Raw genomic sequence first — 14,744 nt, forward strand, 5'->3', positions numbered from 1 at the left:
TGCCAAGAGGAAAGTTTTTAGTGTTAAATGCCTAAATCAAAAACACAGAAAGATCTCAAATCAATGACCTATTGTTACACTACATGAAACTAGAATAACAAGAAAAACCAGACCCAAAGCTAGCAGAAAACAAAAAATAACTAAGTCTCATTTAGCTGAACTAAATGAGATTGCGATCAAAAAAAGACACAAAGGATCAACAAAATGAGAAGCTGGTTCTTTGAAATAATAAAGTTGATAGATCACTAGATGGCTTAACTAAGAAGAAAAAACAGAAGACTGTAACAAGTACAATCAGAAACTGAAAAGGGCACACATTGCAATGGATACCACAGAAATATATATAAGATGATCAGTGATAACTATGAACATGTATATACATACAAACTAGAAAAGCTAGATGTTGGACAAATTCCTGGAAACATACAGTCTCCCAAGACTGAACCAGGATGAAACAGAAAATACAAACAGACCAAAGGAATAGTGAAACTGAGCCAGCAATAAAAAATGTTCCATCAAAAAAAGCCAGGATCACATAAGTCTACAAACAAGTTTTTCCAGACATGCAAAGAAGAGCTGGTGCCAATCTTACTAAAACTGTTCCCAAAAATTGAGGAGTTGGGAATCCTTCCTAATTAATTATACAAAACCAGTATCATCCTGAAAGCAAAATCAAGTAAGGACACAACCAAAAAAGAAAACTGCCAGCCAATATTCCAGATGAACATAGATGCAAAAATCCTCAACGAAATACTAGCAAACCAAATCCAACAGCACGTGCAAAAAAATAGTTAATCATGATCAAGTGGATTTTATTCTAGGGATGAAAAGATGGATCGACATTTACTAATCAATAAATGCAAATCACCACATAAAATTATAAACACAAATCATGTGATCATCTCAATAGATGCAGAAAAAGCATTAGAGACAATTCAACATCACTTGATGATAAAAACCCTCCATATAATAGGCATAGAAAGAACATACTCCAACATCATACCAAATGTGGGAAAGTTGAAAGCATTCCCTTCAGGAACTGAAACAGGTCAAGGATGTCTACTTTTACCACTCCTAGTCACATAGTACTGGAAAGTCCTAGCCAGAACAATCAAGCAAGAGAAAGAAACGAAAGACATCCAAATTGGAAAAGAGGAAGTCAAAGTACCTCTGTTCATTGATGATATAAGATACTGAGAAAAACCAAGACTCCTCCAACAGACTCCTAGACTTGATAAACAAATTCAGTAGTGTTTCAAAAAATAAAATCAACATACAAAAATCAGTAGCTTTTCTATACAACAATGATGTTCTAACTGAAAACCAAATGAAGTTTATCATTAACGATCTCATTAACAACAGCCGCAAAAAGTAAAATACCTACAAATACATTTAACCAAGAATGTGAAAGAGTTCTACAAGGAGAACTATAAAACACAGATGAAAGAAACTAGATCAAATGGACGAATGGAGAAATATCTCATGCTCATGAATTGGAAGAATCAATATCATTAAAATGACCATACCAGTCCGGGCACAGTGGTTCACGCCTATAATCCCAGTACTTTGGGAGGCTGAGGCAGGAGACTCACTTGAACCCAGAAATTCCAGACCATCCTAGTTAACATAGCGAGACCTCATCTTTACCAAAAAAATTTACATTAGCCAGGCATGGTGGCATACACCTGTATCCCCAGCTACTCAGGAGGCTGAAGTGGGAGGATTGCTTAAGCCTAGGAGGTCAAAGCTGCAGTGAGCAGTGATTGTGCCACTGCATTCCAGCCTGGGCAATAGAGAGAGATGCTGTCAAAAAAAAAAAAAAAAAAAAAAAAACCAAAAACAAACAAACAAAAAAACATACTGACCAAAGCAATATCCACATTCAGTACAATTCCTATCAAACTACGAACATCAGTCATCCTTCAGAGAATTAGAAATAACAATCCTAATGTTTACACGGAATCAAAAAAATAGCCTGAATAGCCAAAGTAACCTTAAGTAAAATTAACAAATCCAGAGGCATCACATTTCCTAATTTCAAATTATACTACAAGGCCATAGTAACTTAAACAGCACAGTACTTGTACAAAAATAGGCACATAGATCAATGGAACAAAACAGAGATCCCAGCAATAAAGCTGCATACCTATAGCCATCTGATTTTCTACAAAATCAATAACAATAAACAATGAGGAGAGAACACTATATTCAATAAATGGTGTTGGGAAAATTGCCTAGCCACATGAAGAAGAATAAAACTGGACCCCTATCTCTCACTATTCACAATAATTAACTCAAAATGGTTTGAAGACTTAAACATAAGATGTGAAACTACAAAGGTACTAGAAGAAAACCTAGGCAAAACTCTTCTGGACATTGATCTATACAAAGAATTTATGACTAAGATCCCAAAAGCAAATGCAACAAAAACAAAAGTAGACAAATTGGACTTAATTAATTTCCTGCACAGCCAAAGAAATAATCAGTAGAGTAAAAAGATGACCTACAGAATGGGATAAAATATTTGCAAACTATGTCTCTGACAAAAGACTAATATCCAGAATCTACAAGGAACTCAAACAACTCAACAGGTAAACAAACAAACAGACCTATTAAAAGGTAGGCAAAGGATATGAACACACATTTTACAAAAGAAGACATAAAGCAGCCAACAAACATGGAAAAATGTTCAATATTACTAATCATCAGAAAAATGCAAATTAAAACCACAATGAAATATGATTTTATATCAGTCAGGAGGGCTATTATTAAAAAGTTAGAAAATAACAGATGTTGGCATGGATGTGGGAAAAAAATGGGTACATTTATACACTGTTGATGGGAATGTAAATTAGTACAACCTCTATGAAAAACCATATGAAAATTTCTCAAAGGTATAATAAGCAAAAAAATTTGACCCAGCAATCCCACTAACAGGAATGTACCCAAAGGAAAATCAATCATTATATAAAAAGGACACCTGCACTTGTATGTCTATCACAGCACTGTTCACAATAGCAAAGTCATGGAATCAACCTAAGTGTCCATCAATGGTTAATTCGATAAAGAGAATATGGTATATAGACACCATGGAATACTACACATCTGTAAGAAAGAACAAAATCATTATCTTTGCAGCAACATGGATGGAGGTGGAGATCATTATCCTATGTGAAATAACTCAGAAAATCAAATATCCCATGTTCTCACTTATAAGTGGGAGCTATACAATGGAAACACATGGACATACAGATGGAAATAACAGACACCAAGGACTCCAAAAGGGAGAAGTTAAAAGGGGGTTGAGGGTTGAAAAATTACCTAATGGTCACTGTTTTGTTGATGGATACATTAGAAATCCAAACCTACCATTATGCAATATCCATGTAAAAAACCCACAAATGCACCCCCAGATCTAAATTTTTTTTAAGAAAAAGAAAAATAAATACATATGTAAACATTCCACTGATTTGTTATTTAAATCAAAAGCAATAAACCTTTACTCTCCTGTGTTGGTCATACGAAGTTATTCAATAACAAGCTTTCTACTTAACTTACATCCCAGTCAATATTTGCAAAAAACAGATGTCTTTTGATTTCTTCAACTCCTTCTGATCCTATAAAAAAAAGAAATGATATTTTAATTTTATGATTTTTTTTAAATCTTGCTCACTGGCTTCCAGACTGCTATCTGTAAACAGGAACACACATATTTCATACATTCCTTGAAAAGAAAATTATTTGATTTCTTATCTGGCATTTTATTAGCTGGTCCTTTCATTTTATTGCGATAAAAAATAACTAATGTTCATACTGAACTACAAAGAGTATCATGAAATATTAAACTGTCTCTCAAATCAAAATAGTATTAAACATAATACTTAAACTTAAATACATATTTTTTCACTTCCAATTTATCTTATGACCTTATATTTATATGCCAAATTAAAAGGTACAAAGGAGGCCGGGCGCGGTGGCTCAAGCCTGTAATCCCAGCACTTTGGGAGGCCGAGATAGGTGGATCACGAGGTCAGGAGATCGAGACCATCCTGGCTAACACGGTGAAACCCCGTCTCTACTAAAAAATATAAAAAATTAGCCGGGCGAGGTGGCGGGTGCCTGTAGGCCCAGCTACTCGGGAGGCTGAGGCAGGAGAATGGCGTGAACCCGGGAGGCGGAGCTTGCAGTGAGCTGAGATCTGGCCACTGCACTCCAGCCTGGGCGACAGACCAAGACTCCGTCTCAAAAAAAAAAAAAAAAAAAAGGTACAAAGGAATAAACGGACACCGAAATTTTCACACGAGGGCATAAATAATAGGATCGCATCTGGATACAGGGAAAGGCTACCAGAAAGGGGTCAAAAAAAGTAGTTACAGAAACATAATGCTTACTTCGAAGAATATTGGGAGGGGCAAAATATCTATCTTCAAATATATAAAAGACTACCTGTATAAGGGAGAATCTGTGTATTATTTCAAAAGAAGTAACCCATAATATATACCTAATAATAGGTTGAACAGAAGCTTTCATTAACTAGACTACTTCAGTTTTAAATCATGGACATAACAGTTTACTTCATCTGAAATGCATACACAAAATGAAGAATTCTATGTATAGAAGTAATATGCTCAAATCAAACAAGAAAACATAAAGATTTAATTATCCTCCCAAAACATGCAGTTACTTCTATAAAAGCTAAGAAAATAAGCAATACCCAATCTATTTGCTGGATTCCTTTTGAATAACATCCTTAGAAGACTTTGTGCTTCAGCACTAAGAAATTGAGGCATTCCAAGTTTTGCTCTGAAACAGAGGATTTTAGAAAGTTTCACTTCAATTTAGCCACACATTTGATTTGAAAAATCTCAAAAAGAATTTTTAAAAGTGCTTTTACAAGGGTAAATAAAGTCCTGTATATGGTAGAAGGGAACAAGACAGTGAGAAAAATGTTCTCGTGTTATTTTAAAACCGCAATAATTTTCTCAAAACTGAAAGCAAGAGATTTTTTTCCCAAAAGAAAAACATACTGTTTACACTTACTTTAATATCATATTCATGGTCTCATTTCTGTCTTTACCTTGAAATGGCAGAGTACCAGTAAGCATTTCAAACTAAAACAAACAAACAAAACATCACCACACAATTAGAACACCTTAGAATATATAGTAAGATTCTTTAGAAAAAAATTGAGACTTCTACTATATAATCATCAAACTGTAAGATCTACATGATAGTAGATCAAAATGGGACCAGAAAATTCGGTTACTTAAAGAAATATACTTCTGGTATCCCACTCTCTCTCTCTCTATATATATATAGCTCAACTGATGGTGACTTGTAGCAGATGAAACCAACCAATTCTTCCTCAGTTCTAATTTGGCTATGTTCTCAAAGCCAAAGCAATTTGAAAATACACACAATGCATTTTCTGTTAAAACAAAGATATTCTTTTGAAGCAAATGTTTAATAATAAAGGAAAAGGAAAAATAAGCAGAAAAGCATTTCGAATTCATACATGCCCAACAAAGATTTAACCATTCTCATTCCCTCCACGTCCCCCAAAACAGGACCCAAAAAAGAGGTAGAAGCAGCAGAACACACCAGCACCACTACCCCACCCCCCGACATGCATGCCAATAGCTTTAAAAAAGAAACATACACCTTAGTTGTACACAGAAGAAGGAAAACATTTTCTCATAGAGAACTGACTGCAATGTGACTAACTAGAACATTAAATAATGGTATACACAGACTACCTCTAAAAATCATTATAGTACATTAAAGAGAAGTTTTTGTATCTCCAGTATTTAAATCTCAAACTTAGATTCAATAATAGATTTGTCCTTTAGTCTTCTACTCATTTATCTGAACTCACAATCTAAGTGAGCTTATACGTTCAAGTCTTCCCTGTATCTTAATGTCTCCCAAAATCTGCTGTTCAAGCCTTAATCTTTCTCAAACTCCAGCTTTCCTTCCCAAATCTTAAGTAATGGTAGACCACCAAAGACTGGAGGAGTAGAGGTGACAACTTCAGGGAGAGAATGAAGGATCATATACAGGACTCACATCTTCCCTCAAAGAAACTATAGGTTGGGTAGTTAATATATACATATTAAGGTCTCCAAATGATTCTGATTCTCTCTCCACTACCCCTTCTAGTTTATCACCACCCAGTGGTGAGTCATTAACCGACAGTAACCTATGCTACATGTTAGAAATTATTTTTTCCCACTTCCAAAATCAGCTGTCCTCCTCAGCTATCTCTTCTATTAACTTACCATTCTTTCATCCCCCTAAAACTCACAAATTTTATAGGCATTTTTATCTTTGACAATTCATCTCTTTTTCACCTGTGTCATCTAATTTGCTACCAAGGTTAGTAACAGATTACTTTGAAATCTCTATAATCTTACAATTGTCTTTTAAGATCTCTTTTGTCTTCCTATTTCTAGTGTCTTCCAATACAATCCACTTACATAATGCTGTCAAGGCTAATCTTCCTAAAATACAATCTTCTCTAATTTCCATCCTGTTTAAGAATCTAAAAGTTTCCTCCTACCCAAAGAATCATGTGTAAATGCTTATAGGTTTATAGCTTCACTTCCTCCACCTTTGCCCTCTTTCTCCACTTCTCTAGTCAAACTGGTTCTCCAAGTCTTTGCTAATATGATCACAATACTCTCCTTCTTGACACACAACTATTTAAATTTTATCCATCCTTCAGGGCTTAATTTAAGTTCCAACTCTTCCAGTTTGCCTACATCAGCTTACATTAAATCTTCCCTGAACTCCTAAGGTACTTCTTGAGAGTTTATTTAGCTACTCCAATTGAAAAAGACCAAATATTGTACTTAGAATCAGTCCTTACCCCACAGGCCTCCTAATATGTCAGGCTTATAATAGGCACTTAACATGCTGATGTGTCATTTGGTATGCTACTCAGTGATAAATGGACAAAATGGATCAGCCCTCAAAAGCAAATTATATCTAATTCAACAGCTATTTATCTATCATCCTACTGACTACTGCAAATTCTATGCTTAATCTCATACCAATGGTCATTAAGCATCTTCTGTATTAAGCATCTACTGAAATGCTCACTATGCTTGGTACTATGGGAGATGAAAAGTAGTATAAGACATGATTCCTCTGTTCAACAGGTTTATAACCTTTCCAGGGAATGCACGGAACAATCTGACAATAGGACACTATATGGTAAGGTGCTAAGTTCTGTAACATTCAATTAAAATACCATGTAACTGATAAACTCATCATTCTGAAATATAGAATCTGACAGACCTTTTCATAAGTATCAAATATGAATAGTTTATAATAACAATGCTGCCATTTACCTTTTTACTAGCAACTTTAAAATAAATCAGAACACCAAAACCTTAATTTTTATTGTATAACAGCTAGCCAATCACAAGGTTTTTGGTGTTAATTATAAATTATCAGAACCCCTTTCTGACCTGCTAAGTCCCAAAATTTGAAATAAAATTATTTTTATATTTTGAAATAAAATAAAATAATTTATATATCAATCACAGGTTGGTATAATTAAAACAAATACTGCTACTTACCATAAGAACACCATATGACCACCAATCAGCACTCTGGGAATGGCCTCTCCTATTTACTACTTCAGGAGCCATATACTCTACTGTACCACAAAATGAGTAAGCCTTCTTTTCTTGATCTACTGACTCCTTGCTGAGTCCAAAATCTATAATAACAGTATTACCAAAAAATGTGTCTGAAAAACTTCAGAAAACAGAAAACATCAAAAGAAACAAAATAATGTATTAAACATTACAATTATTTATGGATGGCCTACAATTATTCTTAAGAAAGTTCCTGTGAGATCAATAAGAGAAAGTAGCTTGTATTTCATAACAATACTCTTTAAGGTCATTTAAAGATCCCTCCATTAAATCTCATCCTCAAAATACATGCTGCACTAGAATACAATGCAAAAAATGTGAGGGAACAACAATTAAATCAAAGCTGCCATATTGATCTAAGTTTTAAAATAGACTAAGACAAAACAGAAATAGTAACTTATACTTTTTAAAATACTAAAAAAACAAATTTTGCTTTGGCTTTGGTGAGCTTCCATTTTTGTTCAAAGCCTTCAAAGAGCTAAAGATATCAATATATAAAAATCAATCTTATTTCCTGGTATTACTAATGAACAACCGGAAGACGAAATTTTAAAAATACCATTTATAATACCACCAAAAATATCAAACATGAAATCTACAGGTATAAATATACAACTACAGCTATAAAATATATATGCAAGAATCATATGCTGAAAACTGGAAACACTGATGAAACAAATCAAAGTAGACCTAAATAAATGGGAAGATATACCATGTTCATGAATTGGAAGATTTAATGTTGTTAAGGTATGAATTCTCCCCAAACTGATATACCAATTCAATGAAACTTTAATAAAATCCCAGCAAAATTTCTTTTGTAGAAATCAATAAGCTGATTCTACAAGTTGTATAAAAAAGTCAAGAAAATAAAATAGTCCAAACAATTTTGAAAAGTTAGAAGAAAGTTAAAGGACTTCTACTACACCTGACTTCAACACTTACTATAAAGCTACAGTAATCAAGACAGTGGGGTACCAGAAAAAGGTTGGACATATATATCAACGGAACAGAAGAGTGTACAATAATAGACTAACATATACAGTTAATTTTGCTATAATGCTTCTTTTGAAAATGCAAATTTGTTCTAATGCAACTGATATCTTAGCAAACAATCTAAGTATAACATGAATTTCACACTGGCTTATGGGTGATTTTGTCTGCAGGAAACATCATATGAGCACAGAAAACTGAACCAGCTGAGCTTAAGAAAGTAGAAATACATAAAATACACATATGCACACACCTCAAACATCTACCAGCTACTTCACTGTATTTGTTATGAGCCACTCCTGTCCACCTCTAGTGTTAAAATTTTCCTTCCAGTTCCAGATAATCTAACTTCCACTACATCACTATAATTTACAAACTGTAACTTTTCTGACACCCACTTCCACAAGCAAACTTCAGGTCTTTTTCAAGGTAAGGAACTGTATTTATTGCAGTCTTTATGTATTTCTTAATCATTTAGAACATATAAAACAATGCTACCCTTTTTACTTTCTTCTCTTTTGAGTATCACTGATTAAACATTTTAAAGTTATGCCCCTTGCCCCATTTTCCCCATAAGTTCTGTGGTTTATATACTATGGATTTATGCATACTGCAGTGATTCAGATCACATACATCACATTATAACTGGCTCTACAATGTCACTTAATTTATCACAAAGGTGCAAAAACAATTCTATGGAGAAAAAGCAGTCTTTTCAACAAATGGTACCAGAACAAGTAGGATAGAGATATAGAAAAGTTCATCCTCTTACCATAAATAATTAACTCAAAATGGATCGTAAACCATGTAAAACCTAATATAAAATTTACAAAAAGAATAGAAAATCTTTGTGATCTTGGGTTATACATGAAAAGTATAATCCATAAAAGAAAAATGATAAACTAGATATCATCGAAATAAACAAAACTGTTCTTCAGAAAATGGTATTAAGAAAATGAAAAAGAAGCTACAGGAGGAGAGGATGGAGCAAGATGGCAAAATAGAAGCCTATACCATTTGTAGCTTCTGCAGGAACACCAAAGTTCAACAATTCTCGGCACACAGAAAAGCACCATCACAAGAATCAAAAATCAGGTGAGTGATCACAGTACTTAGTTGTAACTTCATATTGCTGAAAGAGGCATTGGAGAGGGTAGAAGAGACAGTCATGAATCACTGATGACACCCCCTCCCCATGCCCCAGCAGCAGTCATGCAATGAGGAGAGTCTTTGCAGATAGGGGAGGGAAAACTCAGCAACTGGGGGGCTTTACATTGAATTCAGTGCTGCCCTGTTACAGCAGAGAGCAAAGTCATGCTCGCCTCAGCCAGCATCCACATATGGAGGAAGGTTTTGTTATTTTTTATTTTTTAAGTTTTTTTTGTTTTGTTTTGTTTTTTTGAGACAAAGTCTTGCTCACTGCAACCTCTGCCTCTCGGGTTCAAGTGATTCTCCTGCCTCAGCCTCCTGACTAGCTAGGATTACAGGCATCTGCCACCATGGGTGGCTAATTTATTTCGTGCTTTTAGTAGAGGCAGGGTTTCACCATGTTGGTCAGGCTGGTCTCAAACTCCTGACCTCAGATGATCCATTCACCTCAGCCTCCCAAAGTGCTGGGTTTATAGGCATGAGCCACTGCACCCGGCCGGAGGAAGTTTTTGGACAAGAACTAGACAGAAGGGAATTGCCCATCCCAGTGGTCTAAATTTGAACTCCTCAGCAAGCCTCACCACCTTGGGCCAAAGTGCTCTGGGGTCCTAGGTAAACTTAAAAGGCAGTCTAAGATGTAAACTCTGCAATTCCTAGGCAACTACTAGTGTTGAACTGGAATTAGAGCCAGTGGACTAGGGTGGCATGTGACCTAGGTAAATACCAGTCAGGGTGGCTAAGGGAGTACTTGTGCCACCATTCCCCCAAACCCAGACAGCACAGCAACAAAAGTGACTCCTTCCTTCCGCTTAAGGAGGAAGGAGCAAAAAGTAAAGAGGACTTTGTCTTGCATCTTGGATATCAGCTCGGCCATAGTAGGACAGGACACTGTGCAGAGTTGTGAGGTTCCCATTCCAGGCCCTAGCTCATGGATGATATTTCTAGACACACCTTGGGCCAAAAGGAAACCCACTGTCTTGAAAAGAAGAACCCAGTCCTGGCAGGATTAATTGCCTGCTGATTAAAGAGCTCTTGCACCACGAACAACCACCAGCAGCAATATACCCAGGTAGTACACCATGGACCTTGGGCTCTGAGACATGCTGGCTTCAGGTGTGACCCAAAAATTGAGAGCTGTGGTAGCTACAGAAAAAAAAAATCCTTCTGTTTGAGAAAAGCAGACAGAAAGGTAATGCACCTTAGGCACCAGCTTGGCCACAGTGGGGTAGGCCAATAAGCAGGCTCTTGAGATCTCTGAGTCTAAGCCTAGGCTCTTGAATATCATTTCTAGATCTGCCCTGGGGCATACGGGAGCCCAGTGCTCCGAAGAGTGAATTCCCAGCCTGGCAGCATTCACCAGATGTTGACTGAAGAACCACTGGGCTTTAAGTGAACGTTGCCAGTGGCCTGGGAGAACCCCTGCTATGGGCTGCTGGTGCTGATGGCTACAGGGAGAGGTTCCTCTGCCTGTGGAAAGGGGAGGGAAGTGCAACAAAGATTCTGGGTTATGGTCTGAGTGCCACCTTAGTTGCAGTAGAATAGAACTTCAGGTAAATTTCTAAGGTATGTGACTCTAATCCTTGGCTCCCAGACAGCATGTCTGGTCCTACCTGGGGCCAGGGGGAACTCACTGCCCTGAAAGGAAAGACACAAACCTGTTTGGCCTTAACATCTGCTGATTGTAGAGCACTATGGTCTTGAGTGAAAATAGGTTTTACCCAGGTAATAGTTATAGTGAGCCAAGGGCGAGACCCAGTGTTGTGCTGGCTTGCAGTTTGATTTAATACAGTCTGAGTGGTGGCAGCCATAGGAGTGATTGCATAACCACATCCCCATTCCAGGTGGCTCAGCACAGAGATAGACTCCATTTGTTTGGGAGAAAATAAGGGAAAAGAATGAGGTTCTCCAACTGGTAATACAGAGAATTCTTCCAGAATTTATCCAAGGCCACCAATGGGTTACCTCTAGGAGCCTATAAAACTGTAGCATTATTGGGCTTGGGGTTCAACTCCCAGCGAATACCTGTAAAGTCTTCCCAAGAAGGACAGGTACAAATAAGCCTGGAGTGCGAAGACCAAATTAAAAATCTAACTCATCAATGCCCATACACTCCCAAGCATCTACAAGCAGCAAGACCATCCAGAAAAACATGACCTCACCAAATGAACTAAATAAGGAACCAGGAATCAATTCTGGAGAAACAGAGATAGATATGCAGGCTTTCAGACAGATAATTCAAAATAGCTCTGTTGAGGAAACTCAACAAAACTAAAGATAACAAAGAGAAGGAATTTACAATTCTATCAGATAACTTTAATAAAGAGATTAAAATAATTAAAAAGAATCAAGTGGAAATTCTAGAGCTGAAAAATGCAACTTGATATACTGAAGAATGCATGACAGTCTCTTAATAGAAGAACTGATCAAGAAGTGAAAATAATTTGTGAGCTTCAAGACAGGCTATTTGAAAATACACAGAGGAGACAAAATTTAAAAAAAAGGAAAAGAATAAAGCATGCCTACAAGATCTAGAAAATAGCCTAAGAGGGGCAAGTCTAAGAGCTACTGGACTTGAATAGAAAGTAGAGAGAGAAAGAGGGGTAAGAAGTGTATTCAAAGGGATACTATCAGATAACTCCCGAAACCTAGAGAAAGAAATAAACATACAAGTACAAGAAAGTTATACAACACCCAACAGATTTAAACTAAAGAAGACCACCTCAAGGCATTTAATAATCAAACTCCAAAAGTTCAATGATAAATTATCCTAAAAACAGCAAGAGAAAATAAACAAATCACATAATGGAGTCCCAATACACCTGGCAGCATACTTTTCAGTGAAAACATTATAGGTTAGGATAGAGGGGCATAACATATTTAAAGCACTGAAAAAAAATTAGTCTACACTATTATAACTGGCAAAAAGTATTCTTCATGCATGATGGAGAAATAAAGACTTTCCCAGAAAAACAAAAACAGAGATTTCATCAACACCAGACCTGTCTTATAAGAAATGCTAAAGGGAGTTCTTCAATCTGAAAGAAAAGTATGTAATGAGCAAGAAGAAATCATCTGAAGGTACAAAACTCTCTATAATAGTAAGCACAAAGAAAAATGCAGGGAATATTATTTCATTGTCATTGTGGGATGTAAATTCCTCTTAAGTAGAAAGACTAAATGACGAACCAATCAAACAATAACTACAAAAACTTTTCAAAACATAGTACAATAAGACATAAAGAGAAGCAATAAAAAGTTGAAAAGTGGGGAGACGAAGTCAAAGTGTAGTGTTTTTCAGCAGGTTTTTTTTGCATGTTTGTTTAGACAATCAGTGTTAAGTTTCCATCAGTTTAAAATAAGGGGTATTAGATCATATTGGCAAGCCTCATGGTAATCTCAAACCGAAAAACATACAATATGCAAAAAATAAAGAGAAAGAGGCCAGGTGCAGTGGCTCATGCCTGTAATCTCAGCACTTTGGGAGGTCGAGGCAGGCGGATCACAAGGTCAAGAGATCGAGACCATCCTGCCTAACACGGTGAAGCCCCATCTCTACTAAAAATACCAAAAAATTAGCCGGGTGTGGTGACAGGCACCTGGAGTCCCAGCTACTTGGGAGGCTGAGGAAGGAGAATGCCATGACCCTGGGAAGTGGAGCTTGCAGTGAGCCGAGATCGTGCCACTGCACTCCAGCTTGGGCGACAGAGTGAGACTCCATCTCTAAATAAATAAATAAATAAATAAATAGAAACTAAATCACAGCACCACAGAAAATCACCTTCAGTAAAAGGAGGGCAGGGAGGAAGAAAACAAGGAAGAGCGGACCAGAAAACAACTAAAAAAATGGCAGGAGTAAGTCCCTATTCATTAATAACAACACTGAATATAAATGGACTAAACAATAAAAATACATAGACTGGATGAACCCATGAAAAAACAAGAAACAATGATCCTACAAGAAACACGCTTCACGCATAAAGACACATACAGACTGAAAATAAAGGAATGGGAAAAGATATTCCATGCCAATGGAAACCACAAAGGAGCAAGAGCAGTCATATCATACAAAATAGATTTGAAGGCAAAAATTGCAAGAAGGGAAATGGAGGTCATTATATAATGAATGATAAAGGGGTCAATCTTGCAGGAAGACAGAAAAATTATAAATATCTATGTACCCCAAACTGGAGCATCCATATATAGAGAGCAAATAATATTATAGATAAAGAGGGATATAGAACTCAATACAGTAACAGCCAGTGACTTCAACACCCCACTTTCAGCAGTGGACAGACCTCCCAGACAGAAAACTCAACAATGAAACATCAGACTTAATCTGCACCATAGAAGAAGTGGACCTAATAGATACTTACAGAACATTTCATCCAAAGGCTGCAGAAAACACACTCTTCTCCTCAGCACATGGATCATTCTCAAGAATAGACCATATGTTACATCACAAAACAAGTCTTAATATATTCAAAAATCTGAAATAACATCAAGCATCTTCTGTGACCACATTGAATACAACTAGACATCAACAACAAGAGGAATTTTGGAAACTATATAAATACATAGAAATAAAACAATATGTTCCTGAATGACCAGAGAGTCAATAAAAAAATTAAAAAAGAAATTTTAAAAATTCTTGAAACAAATGATAATAGAAATACAACATAAAAAATCCTATGGAATACAGTGAAAGCAGTACTAAGATGGAAATTTATAGCTGAAAGTGCTTATATCAAAAAAAAAAAAAACTTCAAATAGCTTTATGATGTATCTTGAAGAACCAGAGAAGCAAGCAAATTGAACCCAAAATTAATAGGAGAAAAGAAGTAATAAATATCAGGGCAGAAATAAATGAATTTGAAATGAGGAAAATAATATAAAACATCAATGAAATAAAAACTTGCTTTTTGAAAAAATAAACAAAATTGA

At 36.0% G+C, this 14,744-nt stretch overlaps 1 protein-coding gene across 7 annotated transcripts in view; it reads right to left on the reverse strand.

The window, feature by feature from the left end:
- The window catches only part of RPS6KA6 (ribosomal protein S6 kinase A6), a 130,463-nt gene that overhangs the window by 54,496 nt on the left and 61,223 nt on the right, over window positions 1-14,744 (reverse strand). For all 7 annotated transcript variants that reach the window (XM_077988374.1, XM_015127735.3, XM_077988371.1 and 4 more), the window contains 4 exons: window positions 7,584-7,726; window positions 5,041-5,111; window positions 4,715-4,803; window positions 3,559-3,617 (listed from right to left, as the gene is read on the reverse strand). In XM_077988374.1, the coding sequence (XP_077844500.1) occupies window positions 3,559-3,617; window positions 4,715-4,803; window positions 5,041-5,111; window positions 7,584-7,726 (362 nt within the window). The remainder of the gene's footprint in view (window positions 1-3,558; window positions 3,618-4,714; window positions 4,804-5,040; window positions 5,112-7,583; window positions 7,727-14,744) is intronic.

Source organism: Macaca mulatta, chromosome X (genome assembly GCF_049350105.2).
Source record: "Macaca mulatta isolate MMU2019108-1 chromosome X, T2T-MMU8v2.0, whole genome shotgun sequence".
In the NCBI taxonomy this organism is placed as follows: domain Eukaryota; kingdom Metazoa; phylum Chordata; class Mammalia; order Primates; family Cercopithecidae; genus Macaca; species Macaca mulatta.